The following is a 20,648-nucleotide window of genomic DNA, read 5'->3' as shown; positions in this document are numbered from 1 at the left end:
ATCCCTAATATTTCCATACAAACACAACATACTCATTTAAAAATAATACTTCATCTTTTTTTTAGAGAAGGAAATATTTCCAATTAGAAGGCCTACTTTGAAATCATCTGTAAAAAATAATAATAAATAGTAAAAAATCAGGAGGTACTATAATTACTTCAATAAGTTCATTCCTTTTTAAATTTTACTTAGGTTCTTGCACTGTGCTTAGCTCTACAAAATCTGAAAGTCCTCCAGAGCCACTCTAATCAAGATTATCTTTCGTATATTTTGTCTTCTTGGCAGCTTCCCAGAAAAAAAAAACAACCAACAACAAAAAAAACCCCTAGGGTACTTTATGGTTGTTTACATCGGTTGTTATTCCATTCCAAAATACATGCTGGTGTATTTTCATACTAGAGGAAGCAAGGCAAAAAACATTGTTCATCCTTCCCAACTTGTAAGATACACAAACACTGTTATCGGCAATAGGTTGCAGTATATAATATGGGTGTCTTTTGTGTTTTATAGAGATAAAAACTTGTTGAAAAATTATGAGTGTGTACTGAAGAGTCTGTGACTCTGCATTGTATTAACTCTTTTTTGTTGAGCTATAAGAGAAGCTGAATTACATCTTCTCTTCTTGACATTTTTATTCTCATTTCCTTCTCCTGGGCGTTTCTTATTTTAATGAGCTTTTGCTGTGCTTCTCTAGCTATCAGCATGTGGTGGCTAAGCCAGTCGGCAGACAGCGTATGGCACTGCCAATTAATTTGCTTGATTTGACACAGACACAACAGTGTGCTAGACTTCAGTGACTTCTTCAGAGAATTATTTATAGTAGTGTCTGGGACATAATGTCAGATATTTAATGGGGAGTAGAGAAGTTGTTCATTTAAAGGAAAAAGTGCATGACATTTTATCATTTATGTTTTTAATTAAGAGTGTAAAATATCTACTCTATAAAATTTTCTTTCAGCAGTCTTAGATGTTGAAAATTATTTTATTCTATTATTGTTCCATATGTAAAAACTGTACTTTAATACTTTACTCTTCATGCACCATGGAATGCATATTACCTGAACAGTTCAGATTATCCAGTAATTCTAGATTCAGTTATGATAGGAAACACAAATGCTACTTTGAAAGCGAGATTTTGTAAATGATTTGTATATACAAGATCCAGCAGAGCATCACTTAAAATAATGACATACCCAATTGGAAATGCCACCGTATGATAGCTATTGTATGTTACATTTAAGGCTGTTATGTTTTTCTTTTCCTCCCATGCTTTGGATGAAAAGAACACATTTCCTTTGCATTCATCATTCCTTGTTTTGATAAAAATTAACACGGTTTATTAAATTTGTAATATTTTTACAATTTTAAATTCTTTGCCTTTCACAGTATGTCATTAATTCCTCATATAATAAACCTACACACAAGAGAACACTTTCAAATCAGCTGGGGGATGCTTTCAAAACTAAATACAAGTTATTACAGTGTTTGTAACTGATCTGGTAAGTTTGGTATTCTGAGTGCACAATACATTTAAAGCATGCACTGTGTAGATATACAATCCTATGATCTGCTCCTGTACCTAACAGTGCGCTTACCCATGTAAGTGGATGGAAATGTGTCCTTTGGAGCTCTAATTTATTTGCTTAACCTCTACAGAGAGGTTGGCTAAAACACTCCCCCATTCCCCCAGTTCTCTGAATTTTTCTATTATTCTCTTCTAACTGGTTTCTAATCAGCTGTGAAGTTTTGGTGGATTAATGTTTTGAGTTGAACACTTTCCTGCAGTTTTCTATGGAAAGCCTAAGTAACTAAATTAAGATTATCTGATTCCTCTCCAAGGACTTTTGGAAAGAGTGTTCAGCTCGGAGCCACTATAATCTTTCCTTTGCTTGTCCTTTTGCTCATGCTGAACTTTGCATGAGAGAAGTAGATGGCATAAAACATGCATCTAAATTTGAAGGCTTGAAGTTCAAAGTACTACCAGGATAGTTCTTCAAATTACACATTTAGGAATTACGTAGAAAATATGTGTATATGTGTGTGTGTGTATGTATGTACACACACACATATATATAAGCCAGTGCAAAAATCTAATTAAAAACACCTTAAAATAAAGAAAAAAACCCTACTCCTTCTTAGTCCCATGTACAATGAGATGGGAGCACAACTTTCCAAAGACAGTTGAGAGTGTTACATTCTATGTAATTTAGCATAAGCTGGAAGGAATGTAATCTTGAAAATATTGGTGAAAATTGTAAGTCACAGAGAAGACTAGTTTATACCTTCAGCAGAGATTCTGTAATATCTGATTAGCAACGCTACAGCTGGAAGGGTCTGTGTCTGCACACATATATACAAAAATATGCACTTGCAAATCCATTGTCTCTCTGCGCCCACTTTTAAATACCATCATATTTGATTGCATATTTCATTCATAACATAACTAGTCTGCGTTATCTTCAAAGAAATAAAGGGGTCAACTTCAGTAAACAGGATATGGAAGTGCAATGCATTCCACACACTGAAAGAAGATTAATGAACTGCAGAGGAGCACCCTTCTGTTCTACCCAGCGTATGGGTAGCTGCCACATCAGGGAACAGCAGCTGACATATTTTCAGATACAGTAAATGGCTCTCATACTTTTCAAATAAAGTTGTACTCTGCCTTGTGTGGAGGCCAGGGCCTATACATTGAATAAATCTTCAGAAGTGTATTCCAGTTCTTTTAAAGAGATCACGGTAGTGCTCTCTATTTTTTATTGATTGCATTTGCAGAGGAAAATTGAATCCATTCCTTGCCAAGGCCCCTAAACCTAATGTCATAAAGAAGAGGGAAAAAAGGAAAAGATGGATGGAGTTCGGTGGAATTAGCCAGAAAGAATGATGTTTCCTATTGTGTGATGAGAAATTTTATTTTTTCATCTTGCCCATATCAAGTGAAAGGTAGCAGTTGAAGTACTTTGAAGTAGTAATCTTCAAAGACTTCTTTTATCAGAATTGGAAATAAGCTTATTGGAGAGTTGTCTCCAACTAGATTTTTTTTGCCAATTATCAGTCAAAAGCTCTTTTCTGTATGGAAGTTAACTCAAAAAGAAAGGTGTGTGTTTCTAGGATGTACAGCATCTCAGTAGGAGTGGCCATAACATCTCTAAACATTTTATTTTAGTAAAATGCATTTTTTTAATAATAGAAAAATGAATTAAATTCTCACTATATTCATGAAGTCAATATAAATCCATGTCTCAAATTAGGGTATTCTGACAGATGCCATAGTCACTACTATGAGCTAGTGAAAATAGCACTGTGTTGCTTTTTATGTGCAAATTAAGAATCATGATATTTTAGTAGGAACCATTTGAAGAATAGTTGTATTGTTGTTTATGAGCATTTTTGCTTGCTTTTCTTTGGTTGGCAAGTTTCAAGTCCATTGTTGTAGACTTTAAATCAGAATCTAAAGGTATTGGTTTGAAACTGCCAGAGGTAGTGCATTAATAAATGAGAAAAAAAAGGGGACTTGATTACAGCTTGCCTTTTGAAGTTCAGGGTGTGGAAAAACACTAAGAGAAAAAAAAAACATTAAAACTAAAATTCCCAGCACCCTTTTCCGTATTTATTGATGACTGGATTAGTTAACACAAATATGTGTGCATTCTATACACCTATACTTGTCTATAGAATGAAGACAAACACACAAAAGACCCTGCATGAAGGGAGCAAGTCTGAATTACAAATAGCAAACTGCTCCAGTGATTGCACGATCAGCTATTTACATATCAGTCCCACCAACTAAACTCTTTCTGTCTGTTCCACGCATGAATTCTCATTGTCATAATGAGAAAGTGAATTAAGAGGAAAGTGATATGTGTTGAAGTTACATGTATGCTGTTAAAATTTATTTATGAAATGAGACCTGGGTACTTAACTCTGAATTTCTGTAGTGCAGGAAGATGTGTTTTTCAGTACCTGAGAACAGATATGTTACATGCTACTGTTAGTTGCCTTTCCAAGACTTACTTATTTTATTTTACTTCTGTTCGGATGCTCTCTTCTTGTTACTTGTCTTGAATTCCACTTTATTTTTATTTTTTTTTATTCCAACATCATGTGTTGGGGTTTTTTCCCCCCTGCTGCAAGTTCTTTTATTTTTTTAGGGTGTTGTGTTTGTCTCTGGGAGAAAGATGTAGAGGAGGAGGAGGAATGGGAAAGTGAGACATAAATAAGATCATAAAACTCTTGACTCTGACTATAAAGCATCACTTCCCCACAAATATTTCAAATAAGATCTAGTAAGCTATAGTTCTTGCTTTATAGCCTAATCTCAACAAGTCTAATAAAATGTTGAAATTATTAGTTCCAATGTATCCATTCAGTACTTCAGTACTTAGTTATTTTACTATTTGCAGAGTGTCTCCTTACTTTCTCCATTTTTGTATGGCAATGTATTTTTAATAAATATTTTTTATATATATGAATGTGTATGTGCAGGTGTGTGTGTGTAAACATATGGGTTCAAATACATGTATAAAACTTTGCAATACATTTTTGGATTATATTACACAGACAGTCTTTGCAACAGTATTTGTAACTGTAGTAATATGTTTATTGTGTCTTTACTGAATATAATTTATTTCTTAGTAAGCTTATTGTCTGAAAGGAATCTTCTCTTTAGAAATATCGTACCACATATGAAGAGTTTTTTTTCATGGGGTACATAGCCACTGATTTAGAAAGCATTTATGAGCATGATTAACTTGAAAATATTTTTTTCCTGGTGAAGTGTTTTGCTGAATAGGGGTGTCAGTGGTCTGACCAGGGAGGTAAAGTCACTGGCAGTTTTGGGGGTAGAGGCTGCAGCAATTTTAAGTCAGGTCACAAGGCCAAAGAAATGGATTGGATTATATTGCTATGGGGCTTGGGAATTCATAGAGGACCCTGAAACCTAAATGCTTTGTCAGCTGGCAAATAGGTAAGAACTATTGTCTCCCATGAGCCTTAAGTAAGTGTCCTAAGCTCCAGTGCCCTAAAAGCCACCAGGAACCATTGGCAGAGGCTTCCACTGGGCCAAGTACCCTGTGCGTCAGATAAGGAAATGGTTACATGAAAAAATAAAAATCCAAGCATGAAAATAAATTCTTGTCTGAGTAAGTAAAGGGCAGAGCTTCTAATGACTTCATGGAGCCACTTCTGGAAGTAAGATCTGAAACAAAGTCGAGTTTAGAAAGTCTGTACATAATACTTAATTACACAGTAGATCAGACTGGATGTAAAAGAAATAATTGAACAGCCACCATTTTAAAATCATGATAAACTTCTCATGGTGCCTCAAGGAATTATTCCTCTTTCTTAAATAAATATATATATATATTTATAACTATCTACTTGACAAAGAGACAGGTATATAGTACAAGTTTATTGCTTACAGGGAATCTCAAGAGTTGGAAATGTCATTTGACATTTCTATAAAAAGCTGTATCTTGAGAGAGTAATATTATCTTAAAACTACTTTGAAAAAAAAAACAGATAATCCTTTCTGCAAAGCACATGGTGTAGCAATTTTCTCCTTAACCTTTAAAAATAAGCCTATAAAATCTAATGTTGTGATCTCATTTCTCTAGTACCTGTTAACAACCTCACTTTGGAAATGGGCTGTCAAATGTTAACTTTCAACCTGTCCTTATTTTTATTGCTTCTTTTTTCGTGGTAGCAGAGAGCTAGAATGTAGACCTACATACCAAATTTTGTGCTGTGATGCCACTCATGTACCTTAAACGTGAACTGTTTTTATTTCAGCTTGACTTGCTCATTTGCAAAAGAAGTTGAAATTTCTTTCCTGTGTGCAATACCAAACTGTAAGCGGGATCTATATTGCAGCGTTGGCTTTTGTAGGATTCATACTTACATCTTTAGCTGTTTTGATTTTTTTCCCCCTCTAGTTCCTTTTCCACTCTTGGCTTGCTAATCTAGGTCTTTCAGTTTTAGAAACATTACTTACAATGCCATTAGGCAATACAAAAGAAAGATTAGTGACCAAACCAACAAAAAGCCCTTGCTCTTCCTAAGTAACTGAATACCTGCTGTTACCTAACATGCTTAAGATTTTGGGGGGGGAAATTAATGAGATATTTATGGCTGATTAAATGAGGTGAAAAGCATAATTTATCATAAGTTATGTCATAAGGTATTCTGTACAACAATAACATTTCATTGACTACTGACTATAGTCAATTGGCTATTACGGTAGCAGTGTCCATCAGTTTCAGTGTAAATCTCCCAACATATCTTTTTTTGAAGAAGGCACAGAACATCTTAATATGTTATATATTTGATTGGTTATATAATATATTTTATTGATAAAAACAAGCATTGGTGCAGGACAGCTTTGCAAATATATGTTTCTGTATAACTGGACATATAGTGTTCAGCTGAAATGTGAATTTCCTTGTATTTTAAGTTCATCATGGAAATATTAATGTTCATTATATTAATGCTCATAAATATTAATGTTCACACTGGCCTGCCGATCTTTCTGTAAGTGGTCACATCTATGAACATTAAGATCTTGTTAGTGTGCAGTAACGAGTACTATTGTGCATGCAGTCCCACCTTGCTGTTACTATTCAAAAAACTCATCATTGACTTTTTTCCATACAATCCCCTTATAACATCCCTTTGGAAATGGAAATTTATGTTACCTTTCTAAGAGACTCACCTACTTTTGTTGATGACATTCCAGTCTTTCTTATGCAGTGTGCTGTGATTAGTAGAAACACCAAATTCATAGGCTTGCATTTACTTTTCTATAGTTGGGAAGTGCAACTAGAGTGACATTGCAGAAACAAAGTATTTGTAGGATGTATGCAAATAAGCCAGTAGTCATCGCATACAAGTAATGCAGTGGGAAGAAGAAAATGTGAGGAACTTAAAGAAAATTCCCGAGGAAGAGGACTGTGTTTCTTTAAATTTACTAATTTACTTCATGGATTAGTTAAATGAAATGTTATTACTTTCTGCAATAGTTCAGTTTGTTTTTTATAGTCAGTGCTGCTTATGTTAGGACGTAACTTTGTAATACCAAATATGTTTTGTCTTTGACAGCAACAATAGTGTTAAATGAACTCAACTGGACTGCAGCGTTGGATGATGTATTCAAGAGGAACAGAGAAGAAGACCCCACTTTATTATGGCAGGTTTTTGGTAGTGCAACTGGCCTCGCTAGGTATTACCCAGGTAACTGAAGTCTCCCAAAGGACTGTCCTGTGCCACATATTGCCTTAAATATATTCTGATTCATGTAAAAGCAATGAAAGATAACTGAAGATTACTTTCTTACATAGATGGGGTTTCTGCATATCAGACATAACTCAAAGACTGACATTTTTCTGGCATAAAGCTAGTATGAAGGGGAAGAAACTGGGGGTGAAATATGTAACTAGTATTTTTTACAGTCAGAGGAGCAGAAGGTGATGTCCTGTGAAAAGCTGAACAGTTAAATTTTATTTTTGTATTGTTTGATATGTATTGTGTAAATAATCAGTTGAATATTTGCCAGTGAGGTTTTTGTACTTGTCTAGTTTTAAAAATAGTGTCTCGGTGACTGGACAGATAATCTTATGGTTGAAGTCAATAAAAATACAATTGCACCATGCTATGCTTCTGTCCCGCAGAATCCACTATATCTGACAGTTATGTCTTTGCCATTAGAGCTAAGGTCAATGAATACAACTCGATTCCTTCAACCAACATCTGTTCCACCTGTCAAAAAATCCCATTACTGGATCACAGTCATTAATTTAAATAGATGTATATTTTACTGAATTTAGATCATCAGTAGCCTTAATTTGATTTTTGATGTGTACTACCTAATGGAAAGGCTTGTTTTATGGCAAGGCATACTGCCTGTGCTGCTACGATTCTTGCTAAGTGATGCTGTTATCAAAGACAGAATGATGTGTCCACTACACACCAGAAAATTATGTGCAGTGTTTTGTCTCTTGCCTCCAGCTGGTTAAGGAAGAACTTTGAGATCCTTTCTTTTCTGTTTATACAATACTGTTGGTGTTTCTGAGGGAAAGGGATTATTCTAAAGCTGTTATTCTATCATTAGCACAGTTGTCAGCCCAGGCAGAGAAAGTGCCTTAGGCTAGTTTGCAAGAAGAAATATTTCATAGCACTTGAATCCTGTTTGTTTTGTCATACTAGGTGCTGATGAAATGCATACAGTGAGATGCTACAGAAAAAACAATATTGAAAATGCTAATTTCATATTTATTTTCTTTCCAAGTGTTCTGTCTCAATGCTTTTGGGATCTATTAGTACTGTGTTTGGGGTCACCCCATTTGTCACTGCTTACTATACAGTGATGTTTTCCAAGTGCTGAAAAAGAAGTCTTTTTTAAATATATGTGTCAATCTCTAGGAAATTAATTTTCAAGTGTAAGATTATCTTATATACTGAAAAATATATTCTTATGTCTAGCTAACCTGTCTACTCTAGTAGTTTACCAACATAACACAGGAGCCTCAGAATCTCTATGTATTCTTCCTTAGAACACCTCTGTAAAATGGGAGAAGCTCGTTCTCCCTATTCCTCAGGTGAATATGCTGCTTGTATATACTCCATCTAAAAATAAATTTATATTTATATATATTTTTATATATATTTTTGAGACCCCACCTGCAGTGCTGCATCCAGCTCCAGAGCCCCCAGCACAGGAAAGACATGGACCTGCTGGAGCAGGCCCAGAGGAGGCCACAAAAATAATCCAAGGGCTGGAGCACCTCTCCTACGAGGACGGGCTGAGAGAGTTGGGGTTGTTCAGCCTGGAGAAGAGAAGGCTGTGGGGAGACATTATTGTGGCCTTTCAGTACTTAAAGGGCGCTTATAAGGAAAATGGGGGCAAACTTCTTAGCAGGGTCTGTTGTGATAGGACAAGAGGTAATGTTTCAAACTAAAAGAGGGTAGATTTAGACTAGATATAAGGAAGACATTTTTTACAGTGTGGGTGGTGAATCACTGGAAGAGGTTGCCCAGAGAGGTGGCAGGTGCCCCATCCCTGGAAACATTCAAGGTCAGGTTGGACGTGGCTCTAAGCAACCGGATCTAGTTGAAGATGTCCCTGCTCACTGCTGGGGGGTTGGACTAGATGACCATAAAAAGTCCCTTGTAACTCAAACTATTCTATGATTCTATAATATAGTATATAACTCAGATCCTCACACCTCCTGCTTATTTCATAGCTAAGTGCCTAAGTCCTTATTAGCAGTCTACTCCTGTCAGAACTTGACTTGAAAAATTCTTGGGTAATTCCCCAATTCTTGGATTTTACACACACACAGAGTAACCTGGACCAGTCTGGTAGTCTTTAAGTTGTATATGCATTGTCCTGTGCATCTTCTTCTTCCCACTTCCTTCCACTTATAGCTCAAATCAGTAAGCCCTCTGGGTTTTAGATTTTTAGAACAGGTCTTGTTCAAGTTTCTCCATCTTTCTCTTTTTGTAAACTCTTTGTCTCAGTTTGCAGAGACCCATCTGACACACACGTGTTCTGAAAATGAAATCAAGTTTCATATGCTGGAATGGATGCTTTTCACATTTGCTTTTGGAAATTATATAAATTGTAAAACATTGCTTCATGATATTGGCCTTAGGTAAGCCTACTTCAGTGATTAATTTCTCCATAGTGATGGTATTTGTAAAAGAATTTGGAAGTATCAAAAACTAAAATTAAAATGCATAGGTAAGTCTGCTCATTGTTAGCTGAAATATATCCATTCAGTCCTTCCTCTCTGAAAAAGAATCAATCTTGGGTACCTCTCAGCTGCAGAGGTTGTCTTCAATAATGGGTTTCTTGAACTAATGTTTTTATCTGATAGTATCCCACTGCCTTGAGTAATGGGGTAGAAGGTCACCTAGGTCACTTCTGTCCTAGGTAGGCTTTTAGGCTGTCCTTGTCACCATGGTAAGCAGCATGAAGGGATCTTTCTATGAGTGACCCCATGGGTGGAAAGTATGTGTGAACTATAAGATGAATTTTCTATTACATAAAGCCCCTTGTTTCCTATGTATATTATATTTTTGGTACTTTTGTGCACCCCTCTAGTATCACATATATGATTTCATATAATTTTCAGCTGTGCTTTGTCTGCCTCTTGTGGTACATTTGTGTTCCCTTGTCTCTATCAAGGGGACAAAAAAACTTCCTTCTGACTATGACCTAGGTCGAGACACATGACATTTAAACCAGTTTCTTTCCTCAGGCCACCTTCTTTATACACTATAACAAAAGGTATTAGGCTTAGATACAATAGTAATTAGATGTAGTAGAATAAGAATAGGAAACTCTATTTTACGAAAACAACAGCAACAGGTAGAGGAAGTAATGGTACCAAAGTATTCACTTCCTTTAGTGTTATGATGTCATTAGTCCATCAAATATTCCTTATGTAAATGTCATTGTTACTGAGGGGAAAACCAAATTCTGTGTTTTGAAGAAGCATATTCATTGTTTTGAAGAAGATACGTAATCCAAGCAGGCCAGATTTAGGAAGATATTTGTGTAGCTGGATAGACAGAGATGTGCAAGAAAGCTAAGTATTAGAAATACATACATAAACACACATATACGTGGATATTTGCAATGATACCAGAACCAGTGCCAGGCATAAAAGGGAATTGTACAGCCACTTCTGACGTTTGCCTTACCAGATGCCCCAACAGAAACATTAGAGGCTGCATTGAGGTCAATGTCTCTCTTTATAGATTAATACATTACTTGCTTCACTTTGTTTACTATTTTTCCCTAGAATTTGCTCTGTTCAGCTCTCATTCTCAAACATCAAGACAGAAATGGCAGAGACAAGCCAAAGATGCAGGATACCTCCATGAGTCTCAAACCTACTTTTTCACCTCTTTCAGTTAGGGTTTTAATCAGCTTGATTTTAAAGAGTCAGTATGAGTCTCTTCATACTGAACTTTTTAGATTTTAAATTATTTAAGAAAGTGTGTCTTGCCTAAAATAATTTTAAAGATTAGCGTGGATACTCAGTATCAACATTTTCATTAGCTTCAATGGCAGCATATTTGTGAAGAGAAATGCTATGCTCTATTACCGTGCTGGCAACCATCCATTTTGATATGAAGATGCCAAGAACAATTTTGAGATTTCTATTAGCTATTCTGTGAGCTCTGAACAACTCAAGATTAAGTAAACTGTAGTTTAATAAAAGAACTCAGAAGAATAAACAAATTAACAGAACTTTCAGGAAGGAGGTAATATATATTCGTTCTTACATTTAAAGTTATATATCACAAATTGGTCTTTCTTTCAAGAGATGGTTTCAGCATTGTAAGAATGCATTGTCCTTTTTACATACATTTATGAAGTTTTATCAGAATCAAGACAGGAATCTCTACCTTCAGGTGATGAAGATACCTGATAAAATTCTTAATTTAAAAGAGAAGTGTACAAGAGGTGGAAGCAAGGACAGGTGACCTGGGGGGAATATAGAGACACTGTCCAAGCATGTAGAAACATGGTTAGAAAAGCCAAAGCCCACTTAGAGTTGAATCTGGTGAGGAATATGAAGGACAACAAGAAGAGCTTCTACAGCAACATCAGCAGCAGGGGAGTGGTGGATGTCATTGCAATGCCATCCTTGATTACCACTGAAAGGTCATGGAAACCAGGATCGGTTCCTGAGGTTCTTTCTTTCCTGAGGAAACAAGTGTCATTTCTATCTTCAGGAAGGGCTAGAAGGAAGATCTGGGGAACTACAAAGTGTCAGGCTCACCTTAGTTCCTGGGAATGTGATGGAGCAAGTCCTCCTGGAAACTGTTCTGAAGCATAGTAAGGACAAGAAGGTGAGATGTTATTTGTCTTGGCTTCAAGAGGAATTCTTTTGACACTGTTTCCCTTAACATCCTCTTAGACAAACCGATGAAGCACAGCTTAGATAAATGGACAGTGAGGTAGGCTGAAAACTGTCTGAACTGGTGGTCTCAAAGGGTTATGAGAAGTGGCATGAAGTCCAGCCAGAGGCCAGACAAAAGTGATGTACCCCAGGATTCAATAGCCACTGGTATTCAACGTCTTCATTAGTGACCTTGATGATGGGACAGGGTCCACCCTCAGCAAGGATGGTGCAAAACTGACTAGCTGGAAAGTGGCGTTACAGAAAAAAACTGGGGTTCCTAATGGACAAGTTGGACATGGACAATGACAGCCTGGGCTGCGTTAGGCAGAGCATTTCTAGCGGGTGGAAGGAGGTGATCATTCCCTTTGACTCAGCACTGGTGAGACACATCTGGAGTGAAAGATCCAGTTCTAGATTCCCCAGTACAACAGGGGCAGGGACTTGCTGTAAGGTGACAAAGATTATTAAAGACTTGAAGCATCTCTCATATGAGGAGTGGCTGAGAGAGTTCACTTTCAGCCTAGAGAAGACGAGGCTTAGAGGGAACTTAAAAGTGTGTATAAATAGCTGAAGGAGACGGTAAGTAGCCTCCATTTAGGCGAGTTTTCCTTTTACTCTGTCTTTTTCCCCACTTCCAAAAGAAAACTTGGAAAAACTTGTTTAGAAATTTTAATACTGTCATTCAGAAAAATAGGAAAAACATCCTCTGTAACTGTATTCATAAAATGTCTAGTTGTGTTTGCAGTATCTGTCCATGTAAAGAGTTTCCAAGAGTACCAGCACTGCTGGGCCGGTATGGAGGGCACAATTGATAGATTAGCCAGAGGAAAGGTACTCACCTACATGGAGAAAGCTTTTCAACTTACTTCCAGTCTTACTCTACTTTGTAGAATTCTGTCAGTTCAGAAGTAACAGTGTACTTGCTGCTTGTTTTAGGAAGTAGGGTGTTACTTATTTATTTAATTATAATTTTTTCTTCAATACAAGCACTAATGTGTGGAAAAGACAAGGTTAAAAAAGTTGGACATACTGAGACCTCCTGGTGCATGCAGTGCTTGTGCTGGGGTAAGCTTCACATGTCAGCCTGACAAGTCCATATTGACAAGGCAGCTCTGAGGTCAGGCCAGGAAGTCCCTGCATCATGGTCAGGATCAGCAAAGTACAACATGGTGCGCAGACATCCACACAATGTAGCTTGGGCGAGGAGCAAGCACTTGAGCTTAACTGAAGCTCCCAAGCCAAGAGGCAGATGCTCCCAGGACCTTTCTTGCAGCATTTTGTCCCTCCCCTCTTCCCACATCAGTAATCTCAGGTTACACGCCTGCACCATGTAAACATGGGCTTGAAGATAGTAACAATTGCCTAGGAGGCTGCAGAGCCTGCTGGTACATGTAGGGCCCTTCATTTTCGAGGAACAGACTGATTTTATCTGAAAAAATAAACATATTTGCATGAGACTACGATTTATTCTGTAATCTTTTCTGCTTTCCCTTAATAATTTCCCTGCTGCTTAAAGGGGAAATAATGTTTGCTTAAACCAAGTAGCACCAGATAGGTTTAAAATATTTGTAGAAGTTTCCAGCCTTTGTCCTGCAAGGGAACAGTTTCTGTTATTTATGTATAACTCAGGAGTACAACTCAGTTTTCAACACTACCATAAAAGAAAGCTGAAATGTATTTTGTGGTTTTTTTTTTAAGCAAACCCTGCTGAGATTTTATATTATGGAATTCTGAAAGGCAATTTTTTTGGAAACACTAAACAAAATCAGAAGAGGTTCATTGGGAAAACTGTGAGCCACCAAGTTTAAACTTTGGATTCTCTGTGAGATAGCAAGAGAACACAAATTATTATAAATGTTGAAGCACCTTCCCAGTAGTACTAATAGACATACATCTTCCTGCCTAATTTTTGAGTTTATACTGCTAATTCCAGAAACTGATATTAAGATGTCATTTTAAGATGACACTTACCTAATTCTAGTCCAGACATAGGGTTTCAGCAGGTTTTGATTCAAATTAAAAGCAGTAATCTGACAGCATTTTAGCAAGATCATTGAAATTACCAATTTGTTCCAATCCAGTTGAAACTTGCAGACATAAAATTGCATATATCACAACATAGTATTTTAATATCCAAAACTCTTATTTCTGGAATGCTTTAAAAGAAAAGGGGAAATATGTCATCCTCAGAGGATAAGATACTCCAGGTAGACACCTGAAAAGGATGAATATTCTGGAAGGATGTATCTCATTCACCAGATATGGACTATCTAATACAGAATATCTGATGCCTTTTAAAAGGTAAGAATAAGTGACAATAATCACAGAATCACAGAATGATTGAGGTTGGAAAGAACCTCTGGAAGTCACTTGGACCAACCCTCCTGCTCAAGCAGGGCAACCTAGAATCTGTAATGTAGGTCAGGTTTGGGGGTTTGGTTTGGTTTTGTAGTTTGTTGGTTTTTTTTTCTATATGTATAATATTGTTTCCAAATCGATTTTACTTTGGTGGCAGGAGTTCGAAAAATTAAACTTCTTTCTATTTTTAAATCTTCAATCCATTCCCTGTGGGCTTGCACATGTTGAGTTTTGTTGACTCCATGTAGACAGAAGAGTACTTTAATATAGATCAGACTGCAGATTTAATATGTAATTAACGACAGAGCAGTGGACAAATCTGTTATTCAAAAATAAATTAATTTAATTAAATTAGTTTAATATGGTTTGACAAATATTAAGTTACTTACGTTTTGTGAGGCATCTACCCAGCTAATTTTACTGCTAGGTTTTAGAAAGCAGCTATCTGAAAGAACAATTTAAAATCAAATTTTTGTCAAGCTACTTGGAAGTGTAGGTACAAACCAGCAAGTTCCTCTTTTAACCTTGAAATTCTTCTTAATTATAGAGGTAATGAGGATTGTAATTGTTAATCAATGTTTCATTAAAATAATGCAATGGGAAGCATATTATTTTTACTGTAGCAATTACTAAGTAAACAAATTTTAAAAACACTTTGTGCTATTTGCCAGATACAACCTCTCCCTTGGGTGTTTGTATTTGGTGGGGTTTTTATGTTTTGTTTTGGTTTTTTTCCTAGATTTTTTGTAAGGCCAAGATCCTTATTAAAGGATGCATTTTGTTTTGGACTGCAGACAGCAGGCATTTATTTGCAGTTAAATATAATATAGGAGCGTCTCTAGATATAGCAATAAATACACTTAAGAAAATTTGGTTGCAAAGGATTACTCAAATGAAAACATTGATTTAGAGGAATGTTTAGTAAAAAACCTGTTTGATCAGCAACACTGACTCAGCTCTCTCGTGGAAGTATACTAAATAATATTTGCCAAAGGTAATACTGGAAGGGGTAGTACTGATATGGATAGTTTCAAGTTCCCGTTAGTGCATTTTATATAGCAATAACAGTAGCATGGTGATGCATGAAAAGATTCAGCATCTCTTATGAAGAAGTATTGAACCTAGAGTCACTGTGACAATATTTGCTCTGCAGCGTGCTGAAGGTGTCAATCTGCCACGCTGGGTTAAGATCCAAAAAGCTGAGGCAATTGAAAACAAAACAAAAAAAAATGACAAAGAAATACTATCTTGTTCCCAGATGTTCCAAATCTTCTCGCTTCCATCTGGAGGTTTAGGAAGGGAGGGCCTATGGGAAATTAAATTTAAAACTTGCTTTCCCAATACGGTACGTCTGGCAACTTCCACTCCTGAAATGCTGCGTAGCTCTGTGACCTCTCTCTGTTGTTTGTTTTGGTTTTGGTTTTTTTAATTTTCATAGGGGAAAAAGCAGCCTCCGGTCTGCAGCTCTGTGGCCCTTCCCTTATCACATAGCCTAGACACACGTATTTGTCATCTTCGTTTAATCTTACCCATGTTAGTGAAGAAGGGCAGGAGAAGAAAGGAAATGGGTAAAGGAGGGCTTTGTTTTGGCTCTGCCCAGGCTTATATAACTATGGGAAAGCCAGTAAAAATTGCTACAGTATTAACTTCTTAGGTGAGCATTAGGAACTGCATACTCATGAAGAAAAATAGTATTTCCTAAGGAGACCAGCTCTTATCCAGACTTCCAGGTGCTGTAGACATGAAGTAGCATTTTGAGATGTTGGCAGTCCTGTTATTTATGGAGACATGGCTCTGTTTACTTGAGAAGTATTTCATTCAAGCTACAAAGTATCTATGAAGTTCAAGTCTGTCTTAGCTAAACTAGTAGATACTGAATGAGACTGTAATTTTGGAACTGAATGTCTACATAATCTTAATTCCTACTTCAAGCACATCTAAGTGTGTCTTAATCATGCATGCAGGTGTTTCTTAAGCTCATCTGCTCCTTCAGCTTTAAAGGTGTGTCTGTACTAGTAAAAGGAATGTCAGTTTTATTAGCATCCTTTACACAGCCCCACAGTGTGACTGAAGGGACAACACATGCTGGCAGCCTTTCCCAATGGATAGCACTGGGCCCTGTTTTGATTCTTCTATACTACAAGGTTCTCCTGTCCTGTTCTAGGAGGCTTCATGTTCTCAAACAAACCTAGGTTATTTTATGCTACACTGCATGCATATACTGCAGGGCATATGACACGCAGCTTAATTTTCATCCCTGAAACACCTTCTGACAGGCAACAACTCAACTGTCACCTTCTTTCAGACAGTTTAAACCAACCCCACGCAATGTGTCATAAGGCTGGAGATTCAGAGGAGACTCAAAAGCAAGTGATTTGTAATGTGAAAATGAGAACAGTTCTCACCCCTATTTTGCTTATCAGTAGAGTCATAATTCTTTGTTCTCTGGTAACTACAAGCCAAATAATTTTATTTTTTTAGCTGTAGTCACTGTTTTTCTGAAGTTGACAGCCCCCTAAGGCTTATTTAAGTGCTTACCAGTATTGGTCCTAGTCCCATTTAGTATTGCACAGCATTTTCTTTTAATCTTTCTTAGTAGGTCTGAAAGCATGGTTTAAAACTAATAAAAATATCACTGTCCTCATTCTGCAGATAAAAGAAACATGTATAGAGAGATAAAATGACTTCTTCAGTGATCCTCTGAAGGTTAAGATTTCAAGCCAGGAATATGTGTACGGGCCAAGTTTTTTAAGATGCAGTGTGCTGTTATATTAATTAACTCAATTTATAGCATTGTTTAAACATCAGCAGGTGTGTTAATCTACTCAGTATCTTTGTAATATCAGTGCTGAAGAGTAAAGCAATAAGAATGGTTGTATTCTTTCACTTTTTCACTGTAGATTAGCCTTGTATGTAGCCTTACTTTGTGTATCTATAGAATAAATAATCATAATATGATGGGAAGTTTAATTAATTCAAGAAAAGTCCCTTTACATTGCTCATCCTAGTATTTTACTAGGATAAAATCCAGTGTCTGGATGGAGGCCTGTCACTAGCGGTGTTCCCCAGGGGCCTGTGCTGGGTCCAGTCCTGTTCAACATATTCATCAGTGACCTGGACAAAGGGACAGACTATAACCTCAGCAAGTTCGCTGATGATACCAAGCTGGGGGAAGTGGCTGATACACCAGAAGGCTGTGCTGCCATCCAGCGAGACCTGGACAGGCTGGAGAGCTGGGCCGAGGGGAACCTCATGAAATTCAACAAGAGCAAGTGCAAGGTCCTGCCCCTGGGGAGGAACAACCCCCTGCACCAGTACAGGCTGGGGCCTGAACTACTGGAAAGCGGGTCTGTTGAGAAGGACCTGGGAGTGCTGGTGGGCAGCAAGGTGACCCTGAGCCAGCACTGTGCCCTTGTGGCCGAGAAGGCCAATGATATCCTGGGCTGCATTAAAAGGAGTGTGGCCAGCAGGTTGAGGGAGGTTATCCTCCCCCTCTACTCTGCCCTAGTGAGACCACATTTGGAGTCCTGTGTCCAGTTTTGGGCCCCCCAGTTTAAGAAGGATGTGGAACTCCTTGAGCAAGTCCAGCGGAGAGCTACGAAGATGGTCAGGGGGCTGGAGCATCTCCCCTGTGAGGAAAAGCTGAGAGACCTGGGTTTGTTTAGCCTGGAGAAGAGAAGCCTGAGGGGGGATTTCATCCATACCTATAAATATCTAAAGGATGGGTGTCAGGATGATGGGTCTTTTCATTAGTGCCCAAGGACAGGACAAGGGGCAATGGGCACAAGTTGGAACCCAGGAAGTTCCACGTCCATATGAGAAAAAAACTTCTTTCTTGTGCAGGTGCCAGAGCAGTGGAACAGGCCGCCCAGGGAGGCTGTGGAGACATTCAAACCCCACCTAGACGTGGTCCTGTGCCCCCTGCTCTGGGTGTGCCTGCTCAAGCAGGGCAGTTGGGCAAGATGATCTCCAGAGGTCCCTTCCAACCCTGCCATTCTGTGATTCTCTGATATTCAAATCTTCCTGTGTAATTAGGGCTTACAAGGTGTTAAATGGAGAAATTCACACATAAAGAAAAGATAGAGCTGCAGCACTGATTATCCAAAAAAAAAATTTTGTCCCTAAAGTTTTAAAATTCCTGGACTAAAAATTTGGATAGAGAAGAGCTAGTATTATCTTTTCCCCTTCATAACAAAAATATAAAAAATCTTGAACTTTTTTCCAAATGTAGGTGAAGCAGGTCTCATTCAGCTACTGGAGCATTCTCTGCTTAGACAAATTAATAATGGAAGAGCTTTAAAAATCAATTTCTAATAAAATAAAATGGTATCTCACCAAATGGAGAACTTGCTGTGCACAGCTGCTCTTGTGTTAACCAAGCAAGTGTTGCAGCCATGATATTGAACTCTCCAGAGAAAGTCATTACTGAAGCAGATACAAAGAGACTAGAAAGCCTAAAAAATCCATACAAAATTAATGAAAAGCCTTGAAAAACTAAGAACCTCACTTTTTTATTGCAAAAGATTTTATATTTTATAGCTGTCAATTCCTGTTAACTCAACTTTTAAAGGAGCCTTTAGAGTAAAACAAAACAAAATAAAACAAAAGTGAAAACACTTTCCCAGTAAAGCAGCTTATAAATTATCCGTTACTGCAATTAGTGTGTAAGTTGGATAGTTCTACTTATTGCATTGAAATAAGCCTAGCTGAGTGTTGTTCACTTCCTTTTTTTGTTGATAACAGGGAGGGACATGGGCAGACATGATTTGGATCTAACCACACTCATGATATGGAAAATCTTACAATGTTTTATTGTGGCACATTTTGCAAAACTGGTGTGGTCAATGTTGTGGTTGTGCAAGCAGATCCACCCAGTTACAGGACCATGTGTTATTTCTAGTCAGTTAATGAAATTGCAGCCACCAGCCCACCATGCCTTCATGCTGAAGTGCCTGCCATCTCTGTGTTCTTAATGATACAAACTGAAATCTCCTGATTTGGTCCTATGGGAGGGAAAAAAGCCAAGCCCAAAAACCAAAACAACAAAACCATCTCGTGGCTTCTGTACCTTTTCTCAGGCTCTAAGGATACTCCAGCCCCCTCTGAGGGAATGGTAGTTAGCCCAGGTGAGACCAATGTGAACAACACTTTTATTGAAGATGAAATTCAGTTTATACATGCAAAAGCAGAAATATTTGCCTCTGAACTGGGATAACACAGAGCCATTTGAGAGGTTAATTTTAAGTTGCAGACTGCAGTATGTGTTACAGGTTCAAATAGCTTTCATTTCTTTTGGCATATTGGGATAAATACAGCAATAGATTTGTTTACATATGGACTGTTCCCATATAAAGCTCATTGCTGAACTGATTTGGGATGAAACGGAGCCCCGTATTGCCCGTAACCACATAGGTAATATATTCTGAAAAAAACTCTGTGAGATGATTATCCTCTCTTTTCTCTATGGTGGTGGTGCTATAAAAGTTACAGAGGACACTGCACAGTTAGATTTTACCTGAATACGTTAGATTTTACCTGAAGATGATTTGAGCTCTTAGCAATCTTAACTCATTATCTAAGTAAAAGAGTTAAGAAGTGACTGCGTTTAGTCTTGACTGAACATCTTCTGCGGTAGCATGGAGCTGGTCAGGAACAATCCCTGTCTTGGCGGGGATAGCACTAATCAGTTATTAATCCAAGGCATCGCTATTATATAAATATCCTGAGTTTTCAGTACAGTGATGCAAAACACTTTATGGTAACTGATGTTAGGGTTATTAAAGATATGGTTGATTATTATTTTTAACTACCATCTTTGATCACTTTTCACCTTTTACCGAAAAAAACCTGAGGAATTCTGCAAAGATGTTGCTACCACACCAAAATTCACGTGACTTCTTTCTGCACTGTAAACTGATGAATGCCACATTTACCAACCAGTGTGGGCTATCTCGTACCTGAATGCAGTTTTGTTCACAAAAGTTCAGTAAAAGATGAGAAGAAATATAGAATGAAACTAAAGGCAAAGTATAATCTGTAGGTTGTACCTTTGCACCATTTGAGGAAGACTTTACTGAATCTGGCACAAGGAATTGAATAGTCTGTATTTTTGGATGTTTTGAATATTCACATGAATGTTTATTTGAGAGATACCAAGGTAAAAATCAATTTGAACAAGTATTTGTTTGCCTCTCCCAGTAAATTCTATATTGAGGTTGACTACCTAGTAACCCTCTGAGATGGAAAGGTATGAAGTTTGAGTCAGGAGGAGATGATGCTGTCTGGGATTTGATAACTGGCATTTGTTACCTGCCTTACTATCAGCTTTTAGCCTCTTTCCCCAAATGCGCCACCGGGATGTAAAGCTGTTCACAATTC

General features: G+C 37.4%; 1 protein-coding gene across 8 annotated transcripts in view; it reads left to right on the top strand.

The window, feature by feature from the left end:
* CACNA2D1 (calcium voltage-gated channel auxiliary subunit alpha2delta 1) overlaps positions 1 to 20,648 on the top strand; it is a 428,757-nt gene that overhangs the window by 293,217 nt on the left and 114,892 nt on the right. For all 8 annotated transcript variants that reach the window (XM_075081513.1, XM_075081510.1, XM_075081507.1 and 5 more), the window contains exon 7: positions 7,096 to 7,227. In XM_075081513.1, the coding sequence (XP_074937614.1) occupies positions 7,096 to 7,227 (132 nt within the window). The remainder of the gene's footprint in view (positions 1 to 7,095; positions 7,228 to 20,648) is intronic.

The sequence above is a fragment of the Phalacrocorax aristotelis genome, chromosome 1 (genome assembly GCF_949628215.1).
Source record: "Phalacrocorax aristotelis chromosome 1, bGulAri2.1, whole genome shotgun sequence".
Lineage (NCBI taxonomy): Eukaryota > Metazoa > Chordata > Aves > Suliformes > Phalacrocoracidae > Phalacrocorax > Phalacrocorax aristotelis.
The sequence above is the reverse complement of the archived record's forward strand: the minus strand, read 5'-3'. Positions and strand labels throughout refer to the sequence as shown.